Source organism: Petromyzon marinus, chromosome 7 (assembly GCF_048934315.1).
Source record: "Petromyzon marinus isolate PM22_M1 ecotype Great Lakes invasive population chromosome 7, UKy_Petmar_22M1.pri1.0, whole genome shotgun sequence".
In the NCBI taxonomy this organism is placed as follows: domain Eukaryota; kingdom Metazoa; phylum Chordata; class Hyperoartia; order Petromyzontiformes; family Petromyzontidae; genus Petromyzon; species Petromyzon marinus.
In genome coordinates, this window is record NC_133673.1 from 5,065,976 (window position 1) to 5,086,105 (window position 20,130).

The 20,130-nt window shown below is 41.1% G+C and overlaps 1 protein-coding gene across 10 annotated transcripts in view; it reads left to right on the plus strand.

Annotated features, from left to right (window-relative positions):
* The window catches only part of LRRIQ1 (leucine rich repeats and IQ motif containing 1), a 118,898-nt gene that overhangs the window by 41,158 nt on the left and 57,610 nt on the right, over positions 1-20,130 (plus strand). For 9 of the 10 annotated variants that reach the window (XM_076065276.1, XM_076065272.1, XM_076065278.1 and 6 more), the window contains 5 exons: positions 11,667-11,792; positions 13,214-13,288; positions 14,739-14,821; positions 16,085-16,180; positions 18,344-18,432. In XM_076065276.1, coding sequence (XP_075921391.1) covers positions 11,667-11,792; positions 13,214-13,288; positions 14,739-14,821; positions 16,085-16,180; positions 18,344-18,432 — 469 coding nt within the window. Of the gene's footprint in view, positions 1-11,666; positions 11,793-13,213; positions 13,289-14,738; positions 14,822-16,084; positions 16,181-18,343; positions 18,433-19,110; positions 19,665-20,130 lie in introns of those variants that run through there. The other variant, XM_076065281.1, reaches the window with a different exon arrangement.

Consider the following 20,130-nt stretch of genomic DNA (forward strand, 5'->3'; position numbering starts at 1 on the left):
TATTCTTGTAGCGCACGGCGAGTCTATGTAAACGATACGTCCAGATTTAAGTTTGTGAACCACGTGATAGCTTTGGGAGCAGCGCGACTAATATTGTCCGCCGGAGAGCAAGCGTAGAATGCAGTAGTCGTTTGCGATATGGTCCATTGTTTGGCTTGGGTCGCCGCAGGCGTACTGTGGGTCATCTTTAACTTCCTACTCGTGGAAGGGGTGTGCACAGTCACCGGTCGCTGATCTAAAGCGGTTGATGGAGCCACCACAGTTTTCTTGGCAGATCAAAGCCAAGCGAGGCAAGTGGTGGGGCCCTCGTTGAAGAAGCGTTTATTAGGAACCTTGGCAAAACTCCACAGCATTTGCCCAGCGGTCTTCAGTTAAAAAAAATTCCCTTTCCACACCATCAATAGGTAAACTCCCCCCCCGCCCCCGTGCCAACCGGCATGTGCACCCGCATGTAAACCACCGCTACACCGTTCATCATGCTAAGTCGGCCAATCAAATGCTAATTTTTATGCTAATTCCTTTGTCAAGGCACCTTGTTTCCTCGCACACAGCTTAAAGGTCGCGGTCTGAGCGTGGCTGTGTTTCACTCCAGCGCTGTCCTCGAGACAGCCTGATCCCTTCACCTGATGAAGGCCGCTTGTGTTGTGGCCGAAACGTCGTGATTTTTTGTTGTTTTATTTTTTTACCTACGTGACTTTACCGAATAGAACCAAAGAGTATGGATCCTTGCAGTCACGAAAGCTTCAAATCTAGAATTGGTCTTCAGTTAACCCCGCTACATTTGGTTGTCTCGTTTGGCAATCCCAGGTTGGTTTCCGGGATCTCAGACGAGTTCGTGGAGGGTCAAGCAGGTCTTGGTGTAGCGATAATAACATTGCAATTCAGGCTGCACAAAGAGATGACATCACAGGGCACATTATGTGTAACATCACGAGGTGACGTCACGCGTAACGATGGCATGGGGAGGGGAGGTGGAGCAGATGCGTGAACTTAAATCGTTATGGCAGACACTGAGGCGAATATTTTCAGTGGTGGGTTTTTGTGTCAAAGTTTTGGGAAACTCTTTCGTCAATTTGGCAAGTTTTCCATACAGTAGGTTCCAATGAGCAAAACCATGTTCTACTGAAGTTGTGTTCTGATCGGATCACCTTTACGAGAATTATCATGCCCCAAAATTACAGACAGAGATGACAGTGCTAACACAAACACTTTCGACCTTAGTTGCAAAGTGTTCAATGTAAATTGCTAATTCCAAAACAGAGATTAATTAATTGTAGATAGAATGCTACAAAATATTTATGTTGCTGAAGGGAAGAAATATTGAACAATTAATTGTACTTCTGACAGAGAAAATGTATATTCAAACATTTTTTTCCCTCATTTATTTTAAGTCTCTGGTATTTTCACTGCATGAGAAATTGGTTCATTCACTAAGGTTACGTCTTTTTTTTAAGCGAAAAATACCAGGGGTATACATTTACTCTGGGAAAGATAAAATATGTGAAGTAAGTGAGGGTATTCCACCATTGAGACTTCATTAGGACCTTTGAAATGGCTATCGGTCAAAACATTCCATGTTTTAATTTTTGTTAGCTTAATACCATTGGAATATTGTATGTCACTTTCGGTTTAGTAATAAGCATTTTTATTATCGTTAGACATTTTGCAATTACAGACATTTCTCATGTGTATGTGCATGTGTGCAGCACAGTTTAGACGGGATATATAAAACATTTACACTTTAATATACATTTAAAATAGATAAATGTATACTTAATTTTCGGAATCAATATTTAGATAAATGAAAGTTTCATAATCATAAGGCTCTGAGTTCAAATTCCAGTTAGGTGTCGAATCAGACCATCATGCCCTTGGGTTCGATAAAAATGAGTACCACCTTCTTTGGTTCTTTCGGTAAAGTCACGTAGAATGAGAATAAACTAATAAATTAATAAAAATAAAATAACACAATAAAATTCTCACGACGTTTCGGCCACAACACAAGTGGCCTTCTTCAGGTGAAAGGAACAGACCTGAAGAAGGCCACTTGTGTTGTGGCCGAAACGTCGTGAGAATTTTATTGTGTTATTTTATTTTATTAATTTATTATTTTATTCTCATTCTACGTGACTTTACCGAAAGAACCAAAGAAGATGAATCCTTGCAGTCACGAAAGCTTTAAATCGAAATGAGTACCACCTTTTGCGAAGTCAGAAATTGTTGTCCAATGGTTAGACTGGCCATTACCGTAATGTGGAATTTCCACTGCTAACTCACCGGTTGCCGCGTGGAATGGGCATTGCGCCATAATTGTTTCATTCGGGAAACACTTCAGCCGGACAGGAGGCTTAGCACAGAGCGAACGGCTCGCAATCGGAAGGTTGCGAGTTCAACTCCTGGTAGGGGGTTGACTCGGCCCATCATCCCTCTGGTGTGTCGATGCAAAAAGCAATTACCAATTCGTGGGGATGTCAATGGTGGCCGTTATTTGGTTGGGCTCTTCACCGCCATGGGAATGTAGAATTTCCACCACTGGCTCAGGGCCGTAAACAGGAGATGAGCACTGCCTAAACGTTCATTTGAGCAGGAAATTGTTTTGAGTGAAAAGATTTGGCTTTGAACAGAGCGTTTACCCCAACAGCCTATCCTGGCTAAAAGACAGGTCTGCTCATTTGTGGGTTTGTAGGTACGTATATGTACCCTGTGTGATTGCAGCTAGATTAACATGTGTATGAACCTCAGCAGAATTGCAACAAAAAAATGCAATCTCTGCTGACATTTAAATTGCCTCACAACGACTCACACTGTATTGTTTATTTACAATGGGCCTACATCCAGCTGTTTGTCTTCTGTGATTGCGTTGATTGAATGATGTCGCCACGAGGAGGCTTTGTGCAGACACGTGTGGGACAAGAAGCACACAGTGTCACAAGTGTGGCTTCTGATAATCGTGTGTATATAATTTAATGAACCACTGTGTGACTGCCAATGAAAAACATGCATGTGCACATGGAGCTCGTGTGCGAATCATATGTTGTCTGTTATTTTGGGTCTCCTTCTGCATACAATAAGCCTGTTGCAAGATGTTTTTTTTTTAGAGAACTCGTTGACTGTTTACGAATTACGCAAGAGCTTTTAATACAATGTTTGCAATACATCTGTAAAGTTTATCACAACAGTTTATCTATGGTTGGGCCTTTTACGCGTCCTTAGATTTTTGCCAAAGTTGAGCGCAATCTGGAATGGTTTAAATGAGATCAAGGAACCGGAAAGATGGCTAACTTCATCCAAAAACAAAACTTGACTGTAAATGCGGTGAAAAAAATATATAGTTTTTTTGTGAGTGGTCATGACGTGTTTGCATTGTTCCCTACTGCTAACTTTCAATCATGCTCGTTGATGGTTGTGCCACGTGCATTTTGCCTGTTATGGAAAAGATTCATATAAGTAGATGTATGTGATATGTGTTTGGATAAACTATTTTAATTATCTTTTCAGTTAACAATATTTTGGCTTGCTTTATGGCATGAATCAAAGCCAAAGTGTCTCAATGCTCAACGGGGCATTGTGTTGACACTGGGCCAGTGGTGTAAATTCTACAGTTCTATAACGGTGGCCAGATTCTCAAGAGGATGATCACTGTTAAGTTGCCATAAAGTGGTACTCATGCTCTCAATCCTAGCGGGGAAATGGACTGAGTTAATCCCTGACCAGGATTTTAACTCACAGTCGTCTGATTGTGAGGTTAGCACTCTCTTGGCTGGGTAAATAAAATAGTTCACAGTCAGTCGATTTAACATCTTAACTTGTTAATGAATGTATTATTTTTCTTACCGCTGCTATGAACATTTGCAAAATAGTACATGCATATTTTTGTACAAAAATTAATATTAAACAATTTACCTCAGTCATGTTTTCTTCATGATATTTCTTGCCTTGTGCTGAACAAGTAATGATCCATTGGTGGAAATTCCACATTCATATAGCCGGTCACTGATCTCTCCCGAGGGCAACATAATTGACCTCCCACGAAGCAGTACAGCCTCACCAGGTGGTGTTCATTTTATCCACCCTGAGGGTGATGGACTGTGTTGACACTGACTGGGGATTTGAACTCTGATCTGCTAAGGTTGTAAGTTGCCATGTCGACATTACAACGGTGCACCGGCTTTAGCCATCAAGGAGGCCATCGACATGGTTTTGCCATGCTACTGCAGTGCCTTGATTGTGCCCATTGTTGTAAAACCAACCTCTGCCATCCCACACCCATGGGTGCCCTCACCGAAAAATAATTTTGCATAGCCAAAACGCATAAAGGCTTCGTAAAATTAGTTAATATCACCTTCAACCAATGCGGTTTGATACTAACTGCAAAAATATGCTAAAGGTCAGACCAAATTATAAAATATACTAATCTACGCAAACAAATCAAATCAACTGATCTTTCTGCTTAAATAAGCACAGGATGGTGCTCATCTCTTTTGTTGGCCCTGAGCCAAGTGATGGGATTTCCACATTCCTATGGTGGTGTCCAGTCTATCCGCAGTGCAACGACTTTTTTATTTCCCTCTACAATGTAGAACTTGCATTATTGACTCGAGCAAGATGATTGGCTGAATTGGCTCCCGAGGTGGAATGTTTTGCTTGTCACTTTCCAACTGTAAGTCAAGAGCGCTCTGGAAAGAGCATCACCGGCGTGGGTTAATGACCTCGAGTGGCCAGATTTCAGTCATGCCGAAGCACATCATTGTGGCCATTATCCCGTTGTTAGTAATGGAGATTTCGGCTCTATCGTCTTTTGCCAAAACATCACTTGAAAGGGCGCATTCACTAACATGTGAATCGGACCCTCAGTTTAAAATATTGACGATGCACAGGCTCGTGGGAATCATCTGCAATACCCATGCAGCTCTCACCAGAGTATATAGACAAACACAGCTGCCTACTTCATTATCCTGCAGTTTGTGTAAAATCGTAATAAAGCTGATTAAGATGAATGTAAATCATTTGTCAGTCATTTGAACCAACATTAGTTTTCATGATTTACAGTAGCTTATTAATCTGCCTGCATGTAACAACAAGTTGGTGCGTGTGTAATGTATTAAGCACATCACACGGTTCATGTGGTTAAGTGTTATTGTAGAAGAAAGTGTTTTAGGAACAGCACCCAAACGTCCACAAATGTAGATATATGATTTGGGGTAGAGTGTCGCGACTCTGAACAGACATTCAAAAATATGGTGTACTTTCCGTCCAGAAAATAACCATACATTGTCGCTAATTAAAGAAAAATAAAGAGTTCTCTTTCGTGAAAAACAGTAGATTGCGAAAGATGTTGTTTTGCTTTCTATTTAAAGTGCACTTAATCCTGAGCTCTGAAAGGCTAATGCACACCTGTTGAAGTGGTACAAATGACCTCGGTAAAATATTTATCTTTATCAAAATATGTACGTGACATGATGAAGTATCTCTCGAGAGCTGTAGGTAATTGATTAGCCCGTCATATACGTATCGCATGGATGTTATTAAACACCGTAATACTACACCTTTGTGTGTGTGTGTGGCTACGCACCCGTTTTGTAAGTGCAACTTGGCGCATATGTTTTACTTTATTCCCATATATGGAATCCTCACAATAATGTTTCTGACTGCCATGTGTGTTCACTATTTGCTTCATTCTTTAGCTGCAACAGAATAAAATGTCATGCTATTTCATTATATGAAATTATTTTTTATCATAAAATAACCATTAAATGTATAATTGTAAAATATGCAAGAATACTAAGTAATAATGCCATGGACTTGGCTTCGGGGAGAAGTTGTGGGGAAACCCTTTCTGTTCTGAGAGTGTTGGACGTGCTAAATCCCTCCAATAGTGTTCAATTCTGGGAGACTAGGATACCAGGTTTTAGGCCATTTCAACGATCGGATAATGTACTGTGTTTAAATGTTTCATGGTATCACAAATATACGAACCAATGTCTCAACCAACCAAGATTGTACAATGTATAATTCTATAATGTGTGCGTCAAAAGTATAAATTCCAACTGTATCCTTCCTCAAATAAGCATAAGGATGTTTTGAGCTATCCCTTGATGGCCATGATTTATCATTGGAAATTCCATGGCAGGGACCATTATATTCAAAGCAAGACTGCTGTTTACCTGCCGCAAAATCAAAATGTCAAGTTACCATGTCTTTCTGCTCAAAAGTACATGTGAAAATTACTCATCTCCTTTGGCAGTCATGAGCCAATGATGGAAATGTCATATTCCTCTCATGGGGGCCAGCCTACAAGAGCCTCACTCTAATAAAATACCTCATATCTATGTGAGTGTCGACTCAGCCTCAAATGAGTACCTGGTGTGGTGTGTAAACATCGCCACTAAGGAGACAAAGGCGGCTGGGGCGTTGATCTGGCCACCCACCCCCTCGTGTCCCGTTCCCGCCATCATAGGTGCTCGCTAACAGCACTTGCCCCAACAGTTTGTTGAAGGCTATACGGGGGATCTTTGTCTTGTGCAAATGTTATGCCTCGGCCTGTTTTTACAGGTTATATTATACACATTGATATCAGAGCTCAACAGTGTAGGAAGTTCAAAATACACCCAATTTATATTCGGCATGGTCTTTTTAAACAATTGCAATACCCGTAGACACATTAAACTTTAAACACAAGCCAAAATTCTAAACGAGCAGAGCTTAAATGCTTTTTGTCAGGAAATGGCAGCTTTAGGTAGTTATTTTTCCACATTTAAAAATATAAAAAAAATATTTTGTTTTCGTTTGTTACATTTTTACGAACGTAATAAAAACAGTCATTAGCTCCTGTATTCTGGGTTAAGTAAAACTAAATTGCATGGTTAAAAAATAACAAAGGAACTAATCTCTTATTTTCTTACCATAGCGTGAATAATCAATAATGCAAAGTCTGTATTAAGCTTGAAAGAGTTGCCACCATTATAGTGTTTGCATTAGTGTACGTTTTGCTAATAGTTTACCATAAATCTGTTGATGTATTCAAGGCCTTGTAGGCACGAGCGAGAGAGAGGTAAAGCACTGGAATGTCCTGAATCTGTAAAACGTCATTAGTTTCCCCAGGCTGGGAAACCCAGTGGAGAGAAGGTAATGATGGCAAGGTAATGACGGAAGGTTAGGTAACAACTATGTTAGAGGTTGGGTTCAGCGTATTTGAGCTACACAAGGGTACTGTTATTTATTCAGAGGCGAGGCAAATCATTTTCGATATTCAAATTTCACAAAGTGTCTTGACCTCGCTCATCTCCATTGGAGGCCCGTGAGCACGAGTGAAAATTCCACATTCTCATGGTCACTCCATAGGAGGACTGTGGTCGACTTCACAACACCTCTGGGGACAATAATATGTTTTATGGTAACTATTAATAAGCACTCATGTTGAAATTGTGTAATGAACAACAAACGTTGCCTTCAAGTTCAGACATATCTTCTCCGTCAGTTGAACAAGTTATGGACCAATGTTTTGCACTCAGGAACAGTAAACCAATGTTATATAGTTATGGGCACGTGAAGTTGCTTGGTGGTTTGAAGCTTGGTTTTCGGATATCAGGTTTCAGGCTTTGATGAGAGCACACTATGGAGACTTTAAAGTTTAGCAGAACTGCAATAACTGAAAAGATATTTACGAAAATGCTTTGCTGTGAGCGCATGTTTTATGTTTGATTTTAAAGCATTTTAGGATTATAAATAGGACAATAAGGAAGAGCAATACAGAAAGAGTCAAAGTGCCACACCTGTTCAAATGAGCATTTCACGGTGCTCATCTTTGTTTATGCCACTCAGAAAGTGGTGGAAATTCCACATTACTTTATCTGGGGCCAAGACCATATTTCACACAGACGTATCAAATACACACTGTCTGCTACACATATATACACATTGATGCACATAAATAGCACGTTTTAATGCTGGCATAGCCATGGTTATCCAGATAGTATATAATAAACTCTCAGAGCCAAGACAATCCAAATTGCATTCGAAACCACATACATTTGATGGTTCCTTTGTGGAGTCATTACTAATGACTGGGGCTTAGAGCAGAAAATGTGAAAACCTGTTTAATTTCGGGTGGCCACGTGGGGCTCAAATCCAAGATCTCACCGGTGCTGGTTCAATATTCTGGCAATGGGCATAGCTTTTGTCCCTTGAGCTGTAAGGCCACCTCTCCTGCCAGAGTTTTAATTCCTGGATAAATGATAATGAACTCATTAAATCATCAATGAACGATTCACATTGTTTCATTTAAGAAAATTATTTGTTTGTTATTGTTTGCTTTTGGAAAATAATCACCAGTATTAAATTGTGTGCGTGTGTATGTTCTCTTTTTTTAATAATCAATTCCCCCATGGTTAACCACAACTTGCACGAAAAATGAAAAGTATCTGCTCAATGTAAAACCTGTGCTCCTGACACCGCACAGAGGGTTACTGGAACAAGCGAGTATTTGCATTTACACGGCAGTAATTAGGGTATCGCTTTCCCCTGGGCCGCTGCTTGAAGGCAGGCTCATTGTGGGCTCCTGTGAAAGCTGGGTCGGGCTGTGTTAACCCTGCCTGCTTAACTCGAGATGGTGATAAGGGTCGAATCTGCTTTGCAAGGACGAGGGCTGGGCACCAATTTCTTTGGCATTTTCCATTAAGGAACCACGGAGCATTTAAATGTGGCTGCCTGCAACATGCCATTTGCAGAACTTAATAATAATTCACTTACATGTATTTATCCAAGAAAGCCACTAAGAGTCATGGTGCAATTTTTCAGGAACGTCCTGCAATTGTTTTTTTCTATTTTAAGACGTTTCAAGCAAATTAACGAGTGTAGCAGAAAACCGGAGCACCTGGAAAAAAGCCCCACGCACACGAGGGGGCAACACTGTATCCCTGTATAGACATAAGCAGATGGTGATTAGTCCACGTGCTGTACTGCCTTCTCCTGGCGAGCCAGGGTACGGCACCTCGAAGCCTACACGGACGGAGTTTTGCAACATTTGTGCCATCTACTAAACGTCACCTCTGCAGTGCTGGGTTACAGGTGTACATGGCCATCAACACCTGGCACACGATAACTTCAACGTTAAATGTATGCTAGTGTGGATAAAGGGGTGATGTGCACTGCGTTACCACCTTGGTAACAATGTTTTTTTTTTTATTCCTGACCATGCACATCTTTGGTAAGTGGTATCTGAACCTGTATTGGCTCACATGCATCTTGACCTAAGTGAGTAGCTGGTGACATAATGATGATTGTCAGGCATGGGTTCAGCCACACCACTCTGTGTGCCATGCAGTGATCGTTTAGATTATTTCTATTATTTGGCTGCTATACATTTTCATGTGCAAAGCTACTTTGTTGAGCTATCATTTGTGGCCAGGTCGCTTCTGTAACATAAGCTAAGAGCTCAGTGAGCTTCACCTGGTAAAATGTAAATGTTCTTGCCGTTGGTTTTCACACCTGATGATGACTGCTTGTGTTGCAGTCGAAACGTCGTGAGAATTTTATTGTTTTATATATATTTTATTGTTTCCCTTCAACGTGACTTTACCGAAAGAACCAAGAATATGAATCACTGCAGTCACGAAAGCTTTAAATACAAATTTAGTTTTGTTTTCTTTGTATGTTTTTCAGTGATTTGCTTACCTTTCCTATGCTTTGCACTCCTATCGAATTTTTATTGTTTGTTGTTGTAACGTTCTGGCCCGTCCCTCCTGGACATCTGTGAAAAAGAGCTTTATAGCTCATCAGATTCCTCCATTATGAATCCATATTCTGACTCTGTGCTTTGTAGGTGTTCACGAACCACATTTTCCCCAATGGTTCATGAGAGTATATGGGGTATATTTGGTTTTGTCGTTATTGGGGCACTGTATTATGATCAAGCAGCCCCTGGTCAAATTCCTTGGTGTGTATAACACCAGTAGGCAATTGAAACTTGGCTTATCCTCCCTTGGGTCAACTCAGGCTAAAATGGCTGCAGCTAATTTGGAGTGATCACCATCAACAATGGAAAGATGGCCCTACATGCGTCTTGCTAACCACAGCACCTTAGCATGTGGCGAGTCAGGCCTAATAGGTGCTCACTAAAAGTTCCTTCACCAACAGCCAAACGACTCCAAGGGGAATAATTGAGTGTGGCATATGGTATAGCTTATACAGAAGCAATTTGTGTCTCAAAAATTGGATTTAAGGTGTCTGGTTTTCAATCCTCCTTTAAATACTGCATTTCAGCAATGGTTTTGAAATTATGTACGGGTATCTTGATGACATGCATGTCTTAATGAGGGTAAGTAATTTGCACAGATTAGCATGTATTAGTAATTGTATCATATAAAATGCATTAATTAGGTGCATTAACAATGTCAATCAAAATAATATAATAAAGGCATATCGCTGTAAAGCATATGCATTATAAATACTCTTCAAATACTTATTCGAGTATTCATGTCTGGTTAAATATTTTAATATCAAAACCTACAATGACACAGCCTGTTTCCCTTAATCATACACTTGGCCACAAACATGGCTGTATATATGCGTACATACCCACATATTGTCTACATATATACACATTCACACATTTGAACAGACATTCCAATATGTGTGTGCACACATTAAACTATGCACACTTACTCCAATATACACTATATGCTCATGCACAAAGGCAAATATGTGTATAGACCATAAGGGGCAAGTTCTCTTTGCAAGTACCTATTAAGGCTGACATCACGCATAAAGTGGTTGTATGCCGAGCACCTTATGTGCTGGGCCTTTGTCTCCACAGTGTTGATATTGACACACTGCACGAGGTACTCATTTAAGGCTGAGCTGACCAATGGGAGGCCCACCATAGGTTTGGATAACAACGTGGTGGCCACAATCGTGACACAGTGCACTAATGCCTGTGCCACCACTCCACACGTGTATATGAACACGTGTGGAAAAAAACTATCCGTAAAGTCCACAAACATTACAGTCAGCGGAAACAATTCTAGGTGTCGTATTCGTTTTTACGTGCTGCATTGCTACATGTGGAGTGTATGTGAAATAAGGAAATCCGTATTAACAGGGTGCGTGAGTTCCATCAGGTAGCACAAAGCATGGTCAAATTCATATGACTCAGCTGGACTTAGCAGAGTCTCCTTTGGTCTTTTCCAACTTGAGTCTATTTTACAAAATAATAGCAAGTCATGATATATTGCCTGTTCATCAGCTCCATGTTCAGATGTAAATAACCAACCACGTTCATATATACGGCAAGATTTCACCATCCAGACAAATGGTTGTTGTTAAATAGATTATGCCAAGTGAACGTGGGCCATCATATCTACTGTCAATGCTGAGCCAGTGGTGGCCACGATGGTGTGATGGTGTCTCTTACGATGCTGTGATGGTGTCTCTTCAAAAGAATGAGCATGCTTGCGTCTCACAAAGTGGCACCTTTTTTTTAACAACCTCAGAGGGTTAGTGACGATGAGCTGGTTTACCTCCCTCGCGGTCGTTCTAAATCCACGAGCTGGCTTGTGAATCGGGTGGTCCACCTACAAACAGCACTGCCCCGGTTGGATGTCTTTGATGCGACTGCTTTGGGACGTTTGCTGCATGTGCGATACTTGGGGCACACCCTTTGCTCACAGGCTCAGTGGAGAGGCTTCGCTCTGCGCAGAAAACTGCACCGAGAGCTCCAGGCGGTCAGGGATGCCACGGTCCTCGACAGCGATGAGTTTGCTGAAGTCGACATCGATAACTTCACGCTCCAAGAGGTGTGTCTACAACGCAGAGCTGGGTCAGAGTCGATTTGTATGTATGTTGAAGTTATTTTGCACCGAGCGTAGCCAACTGTGCTAATCGGAGGTGCGATAGAAGGACAACAAACTGAACACAAAAAGCAGAAAGAAATGAGCTCTCAAAATAGTATAGTGGTGTAGTGTATATGAGTGTAGTGTATAAGTGTATAGTGTAGTGTATAGTAGTCTAGTGTATAGTTGCTTGTATGTATATTGAACTTCTTTTGCACTGTACGTAGCCAACCCTGCTAATCGGAGGTGCAGGGGAAGGACGACAAACTAAACACAAAGAGAAGTTCGAAATAAATTAGTTTTCAATCTAAATGATTTAAAAGTGCAATTCCATTGCTAACGGTAAAGGTGCTGCTTCAGTGACTGCTTGCTCACAAGGCTGTTGACGGAAGGGCCTCCAATTAAGGGATCTCGAGAGGGTAGAGAGAGCATCTCCAAGGATATTTGGCCTACGCTTCCACGCTCACCAGACTTCTTGACAGAGGTGGGAGTACCCACACTTTACCCCCACTACACACGATCTGTCAATCGACTAACTGTGGTGGACCCATTTACACCGCTGGGTGGACATTGATGGGGGAATTTGAAAATAAAGTGTGCTCATCGTTTCAACTGCTGTGCTGGGAGATCAAAATTTATGCACTGATTCAGCACTAGTGAGATCCTTAGTTTGGATCTGGGTGTCTGTGTTCTCAAGCATTGCAGTTGATGGTCTCTGCAAGCATCTTCACATACTATCAATAAAAATGTTCCTTTTTCACTTAATCCAGCATATTTCAGTGCTAAGGATAAATAATTTGCTTCGTATGTAGTGAGCACTTTGGTTAGAGTTTACGTAGAGGTATGCCACCTGGTGTGAACACTAGGTCTATTAAAGTAAAGGCGGAGGTAGTTCTATAAAGTAACTTCCATGGGCCATTCCTTCACGGAATATGACGCACTGTTTGATGCTTTAGCTACGAATGGAAATGTATTTATCTCTTGAAATTATGCCAATAGCATAATTGGAATATAATTGGCAGGGGAAAAGGCACAAAAAAAGAGACGCTGAAATTATGTACCTACTAACTCCATGCAACCAGCTGATTGGTCACTAGGTTACTCGGCCAACAAATTATTTGGATCTAACCAGATCTTACTGTTTTCTTAAGGAAAAGAGAGAGGAAAAAGCACTCTTGTTTGCTGAGGAGTATCAAATATCAGAGTTGGAAGGAGACGGGCCAAAGAGGGGGGGGGGGGGTGGGGGTGGTTAATTGGTGCCTCATTTAAGTGAGGAACCCCATTAGGTCAATTTCTCAATTAGCGGGCAAAACGGTTTCTTTTGGTCTTCTGAGCACAGGGCTTGCTTCTCATTACTGACTTTGCTGTCTTTTCCCGTTGTGCAGCACGAGTTGGATAAGGCCTGGCTTCCGGCAGAGACTCCCCCAATCACTACGAGGAGCCAGCTTTTCCTGTCGAAGGTACAATGAAGGCACGCATTTTGCTCTGCACCCCCACCAGCCACATTTAATTGGCAGCAGTCTTTTGGTGGCTCGTGCAGGATATTTTTTCACATGTTGAAAGGACGACATTGCGGTAATGTTAGTCATGCCGTGCATAATACTGATTTGTTCGCAGAGCAGTGTTTTGTGACATCGCTGTAGGCATATGTCAATATCGTGCGTTACTCGAACGTTGCGTATTCTGTACAGTCAAAACGTCTCCTTGCTCAAACGAATGTTGGGCAAGTGTTCATTCCCATTAACATCCCAGTCGTGGGAATTCCACATTGCTATGGCGGGTTACATACACTGTAAGAAAACCACTGTTAACATTCCAAGAAAAGGTACGGAGAGATACTTATGATATGGCTGAATTGCAATATCAACAGATTTGTAATCGTGAATATAATTGAGAGCAATGCAGGGGAAATTTGGTGGATCAAAAATATTTGTGAAACTCCCCAGCACACTGGGCAGCAAGGTGGCGAGGAAATGAGTAGTGCAGTATTCTCTCGTTTCCGCGATATTGGCTATCCGCGAATCGTATCTGGAACTTTACACGACTGCATCGAGAGAGAGAGAAAGAGATGAGATAAAATGATGGCAGAGAATGCGATGTGAGAAAGTGATCAGAGAGAATATGATGCAATAAAGTGATGAGCTAATTGTTGCGTTTTGATAGCTTGTTTATGTATTTATTTTAGGCAATTCGTTAAAAAGATAGGTTTTCGTAGGACAATATCATTATCCACGAAAATTGCTATTTTCAAGTGCCTCCGGAACGTATCCCTCACGAATAATGAGGGAATACTGTACAGCATATTGGTCCATGAACCCATTTGTATGAACCTCTGGCTGTTATCCCTGCAAACACATGGGTTTTTTCCAGGTACTCTGAGTTTTGTCATACATGTAATTAATTTGCTAAACATCTCAATGCAGAAGCCTCTAACTCAGGATTCTCCAATTGCCAACCCACGGGTAACATCTGGCCCACAAACACTCTTGGAATACTCGCCAAGTTATGGCCTTCGCGAGATATTGCTTTGCCCAGACTTTTATTTCTAAAGTTTAGTGAGATAATGAAGAAATAGAGAAGAAGAGAGAGCTGCAGATAACAGGTACACAGGCGCCGTCACAAGTACACATTTCATCATGTCCAAGTGTGGTTTTCCAAGTTAGGCCGCATTTTGGGCATATCTTCTGTGAAAGCTCTCACCACACACTACTGTGGGCATCTTCAAAAGTTTTAAAATTTGAAATATTGACAAGTAGTATGTTCAAGTATGAGTTGAAAATGGCCGCAGTAGCGCGTGACGACAGCTTAAGAGAAGACATGCTCAACACGTGGTTAAATACGGAAGACTGCACTTGCATTGTGAATCCACTGTGTTTTGTTTGAGTTTCTTCACGATTCCTTTGACCCCAGCCTCCAGGCAGTGCTGTAGCCAGGGAGGACAGCAGTGGCGTTGCTGTAGCCCGGCAGCCCAGACAAGCATGGAGGGCTGAAAGGTCAGTACACACAAGCATCCACTTTATTTAAAAAATGTGCACCTGTATAGATTTTATGTGGAGGCCGGTGTGTTTCTTTTGCTGCTAAGTAGATTAATTGGATTACTTGGCTACTATAAATTTCCACGTGATAAGCCACTTTGTTCAGCTATCATTTGTGGCCAGGTCGCTTCTGAAAAATAAGCTAATGGCTCAGTGGGCTTTGCCTGGCTAAAATAAAAAATATATCTATACTTGGTTCTTTCAGTAAAGTCACGTAGAAGGTAAATAATAAAAATAAAACAATAAAATTATCACGACGTTTCGATTTCAACACAAGCAATCATCATCAGGTGTGAAAACCACAGCAAGAAAATTGTACATTTTCTTGCTGTGGTTTTTACATTTCTTGCTGTGGTTTTCACACCTGATGATGATTGCTTGTGTTGCAATTGAAACGTCGTGATAATTTGATTGTTTTATTTTATTATTTTCCTTCTACGTGACTTTACCGAAAGAACCAAGAATATGAATCCCTGCAGTCACGAAAGTTATAAATCGAAAAATATAGATTTTTAGTGATTTGCTTACCTTCCTATACTTTTCACTCCGATCGTGTTTTTGTATTATTTGTTGTTGTAACTTTCTGACCTGCCCCGACTGGACATCTGTGATAAAGAGCTTTATGGCTCATCAGATTCCCTCATTATAAATACAGATTCTGATTCTAAGTCAGTGTGTATGTGTTCAGTGATTATATTTTTGCAATAGGTCCTCGTAATTTGTGCAGTCCTCAGTGGTCAACGTATTGGTAGACCAGTGCTTGCGAAGGGAATATGCAATCTCTACCCCTGACTCAGGGTCACTAAAGGAAATTAGTGCCACATGATTTCCTGTTTGAGTAGGGAGACACTTTTATTTGACTTGATTAACAAAGTGCTATGTGTGCCACATAATGGATATTATGTCGTATTATATGGAGGGACTTATGCCCAGTATAAGATGGGAATATTTACTTCTCTCTCAGGACTACAAATTGAGATTAATACTGCCGAATGTTGGAGTACAATTTTGGCAGTGACTATATTTCTGGCTTGACTCACAATCTGCCAATTCTAAGTAGAAATCCCAGTCCAGGATCAATGCATGATATCATCCCTCCAGGATTAAATAGATAATTGCTATGTGTATGGATATACTTGCCTTTGTCATAGAAATGTGTCATTTCCTAATCGTAACACCACAAAAAAATTATTCATAATTAATGTACTTTTCCATTTCCAGGGAGAATGATTCGCATCCCTCTGGAATAACAGAGGCTTCTTCAAACAACAGTCAGCACCTGAGAGAAGGGAAACAAGAAAAGATTAGAGAAGAATGGTACGAGGATTTGTTTTCTTATTCTCAAATCGCGATACCTTACTGTTTCCTATACATCACTTTCCCTTTCTAAAATATGAATTCCAAAGGAACATTGTTAAGGAAAATGGAACGTTCATATTCCAATGCGAATGAACATTGTTGTTATCTAAAACCTTGCACTGGCTCCACCGTCAAATCATGGACACGCTGCAACATCACTGTCCTGTGCTAGCTCTCTCTCACGGTCTCCTGCCATTACCTCTCCACCCGTTCTCTCGTTCCACTCGCCACGGCAAAACCGCCACGTTCTGTAGAGTACGTCAAGCAACTTAGTCATCGTAACCAGAACCACGACTGTCCTGGCTGAGCGGTGTTTCTCCGCAGTTGTACCAGCAGCCATCTGGAAGTCTCTCCCACTGCACATACGCAGCATCCAGGCACCATCATCCACCTTCAGGCAGCAGCTCAAGGCTCTCGCCCATCCATGCTCTCAACTGGACAGGCTCTCATCCGTTGAGACTTTCAACCTGTTCAGCCTTTCACCTGTTCAGACAGGCGTACGAGAGACTTTGAGCTCTTGCCTCCACGTCCTCCGAGTTCTTGACCAGACATTGCATCCCATTTGCGAAATAGGAGCAAACCCATTTTATTTTGCAGAACCCAAAGCTGACACTGGAAAATACTTTTTCAAGGACAGTGCATATTATTATCAGAATTGTCTCTTTTGTTTGCATTTTGACTGCTTGTGTTGTGGTTATTGCAAACATGATGCCTTGAATAAAGGTGTCAGTTTTTGTGCCAGTTAAAAGGGTAAAAACCTATTACTATATCTTGTTACCGGCAAAGGAGGTCTCATAATGCAAATGCTCACCCCGAGCCCTCAATACTTTGATAGTGCGCTGTTTTTGAGTTGTATGCCTTTTGGCGTCTTCTGGTCCAACACCAGTGAAGACTAGGCTCTAAGAAAAGCCGTCTCGGGTGTGGACCAATCAAATTCATGGACAGTGCATATCATTATCAGAGTTGTCTCTTTTGTTTGCATTTTGACTGCTTGTGTTGTGGTTATTGCAAACATGATGCCTTGAATAAAGGTGTCAGTTTTTGTGCCAGTTAAAAGGGTAAAACCTATTACTGGAAAATACTTGTTTGGGTGCAAATGTGGCCAGGTATTATCACGGTTAGACTGCTAGGCTCTCAAGTGAACATTTTCCACGTTCAAACTCCGGTTGGGGTAGACCTTGTACAGCAGCTACATACAATGCAGATCAGACACTAGTCCACACGTTAATCATAAGTCATGTGGACCATTGTGACAGCATCTTCAGCTGCACCATCGCCATCCATATCTATGTCCACTCCAGTCTGTCATGAACTCAACTCCACGTCTGACAGTGTAAAAGGTCAAATGCGACCACATCACTCCGACTGTTCATGATGACCTGCATTGGCTACCAATTGGACAAAGGATTGATGACAAGCTGTGCACATTCGTATACAAGTGTGTACACAATTATGCTCCGCGCTATCTGATGCATATGCGTGAGCCGGTTGACTCCAATATCAATTGTCGACATCTTCGTTTGCCAACTCATGGTGACCGTGATCGTTCCACGCACTTCAGTGAGATTTGGACCTCGCAGCTTTGTGGACAGCGGTCCATCGGCCTGCAACTCACTGCCGCGACGCAATGTTCAAGACTCTTTACAGACATTTAACCAATTCAGTAGAAAATGCCAGACAAAAATGTTGGATAGAGCTTACATTGTATGACTATTGCGTACTCGTAATAACGTACGCTATTATAATAATCTCGATTTTATAAATTGCCTATCATATTGGACTATCTGAAAGTGCTGTACGTGAAAATACAAGTACACTTACAGTTGCGTGTTTATAAACGTACTTACCTTCATCCATCTGAGGTTTATTAAAACAAATACCACTTTGTAGAAAAGTTCCAGTGGCTGCCCTATTTAGAAACTGCCCCTGCCACGTAATCGTGGAATTTTCACCACTGATTGATGGCAGCCAGTGGAGATGAGCAGGACTCCACTCTCAGTTGGCAGTGGAGACACTTGGAACTATTGGCTTATTTATCAGCTGACTTGTTTACGAATGATGCAGATGAGTTTTTGGTGCCCTGTTTAAAATGCTGCTCTGCATGTTGTGCTGATGATGAAGGGGCTTCCGAGATCCACAGACTGCCTTGCTGATGCTCAAGCGTGCTCAGAAAATGAAGTCAAAAAAGGCTGTCGCCCAGAAACAAATGGGTGAGTGCCTTGTGGCTACACATGCGGCTATATCATGATAATGTTACGTCTAGATGGTAATGTGGCAGAGACCCATGGTCATATCGCATTAACATTGTTAATGTTTTTGCTAATTCCGGCTAGCTGGCATTTTCTAAAAGGTAAACTTTGTCCATGTCGATTTAGGTGCCTTAAAGGGCACCATTGTGGTTTGATTTCAAGAAAGTTCACATTATATAACGTGAGAGCCCGTATGTGAGATACAATATCCGTTTTTAAATTAATTTTCTCAATGGTCATTTTGTCTGTAACGTGCACACAAAATTCACTGAGGTATTCTCTTTCCATCCATTTTAAATGTCCATGATTAAACCAAGTGAAGTACATTATATGCAAGTGGATTATATGAAATTCAGAATTGTATAAGTGAGCATTACATTAACAGTTATTTGTTATTTTTTTAGATACTTTGCAGGTAAGTAAAATAACATATATAACTAAATGCATGGCTGATACCATGACAGAAGCATACGAAGGCCCATTAATGTGAATGTTACCACGTTACCTTTAGAGTAATTTACAATATAGATGAGCAGACAATGTCTCCTTCACATATCTAGCTCTCCACATAAAATATAAAAACAATATTCTGTACGCAACTCATTGACCCCATGGCCTTCTGGGAGTGACACATTTCAGCTGCACTGATTCAATGAAGCAAACTCTGATGCGATGCTGATGAACTACCAGATGTTAAAGTCAAGGACCCTCCTTCTAAGATACAGCAATGAGTACACTTTGCGAGAAGACAAGGATTGAGACTGAGCGAAGCAGTGATACTGGCTCAAGAAAGAGAACCATGCTGGGAATTCATTCAATGTCAATGTGCCATTTTATTGAGGGACTACTGAGTGTGGTCTTGGATTGTTTTGTTGCTTTTGCTGCCTTGCCCACGCTTGATAAATGGGACTTATATAATTAATGTATTTATTAATTATTCATATTTTAGTGACTTGCTTACGTTTTTTCTCTATTTTGCACAACTATCGTGTTTTTGTATTGTTTGCTGTTCTAACTTGCTGACTCGCCCATACTGGGCGTCTGTGAAAAAGAGCTTCATAGCTCATCGGATTCCTCCAGTCTAAATAAAGATTGTGATTATGTTTTAATTCAACCCCGTGGTAGCTTAATGAGCTGAGGAAGGTTCAGGTCACCTATGATTCTATATAAAGCGGCACATTAATAAGCTTTCACCTTTGGTATTGTCCTTTAAATACATAAGTATCACTGGGTTTCAGCAAAATTCAGAGCACCATGCGGTGAGACACGATTGTAGTGGATAAACTGGCTCCCACCATAGGAATGTGGAACTTTAACCACTGGATCTAGACCACCAACAGAGCTTATTTGAGCAAAGTGACACTTGACATTCATGGTATAACGTGTACGTCAAGTCTAATGTTACTGTGAACTAGAGGTTTTAATTAAGTGAAAGTTTTACACTACACCTGGAGGACTATGTAGACATCAGCAATGTAAACACATACATTAAAACAATACACAGATAAAACAAATCTTACAATGTTCATAATAATAATCCACAGGGAGCACTTCTTACGAGTAATGACAGTTTTATTGTATAGGTAAATTTTAAAAGAGTTCACCTTTTCCAACACGTGTGCTTAATATTGTGCGCAAAGCCTTCACTGATGTGTAGCG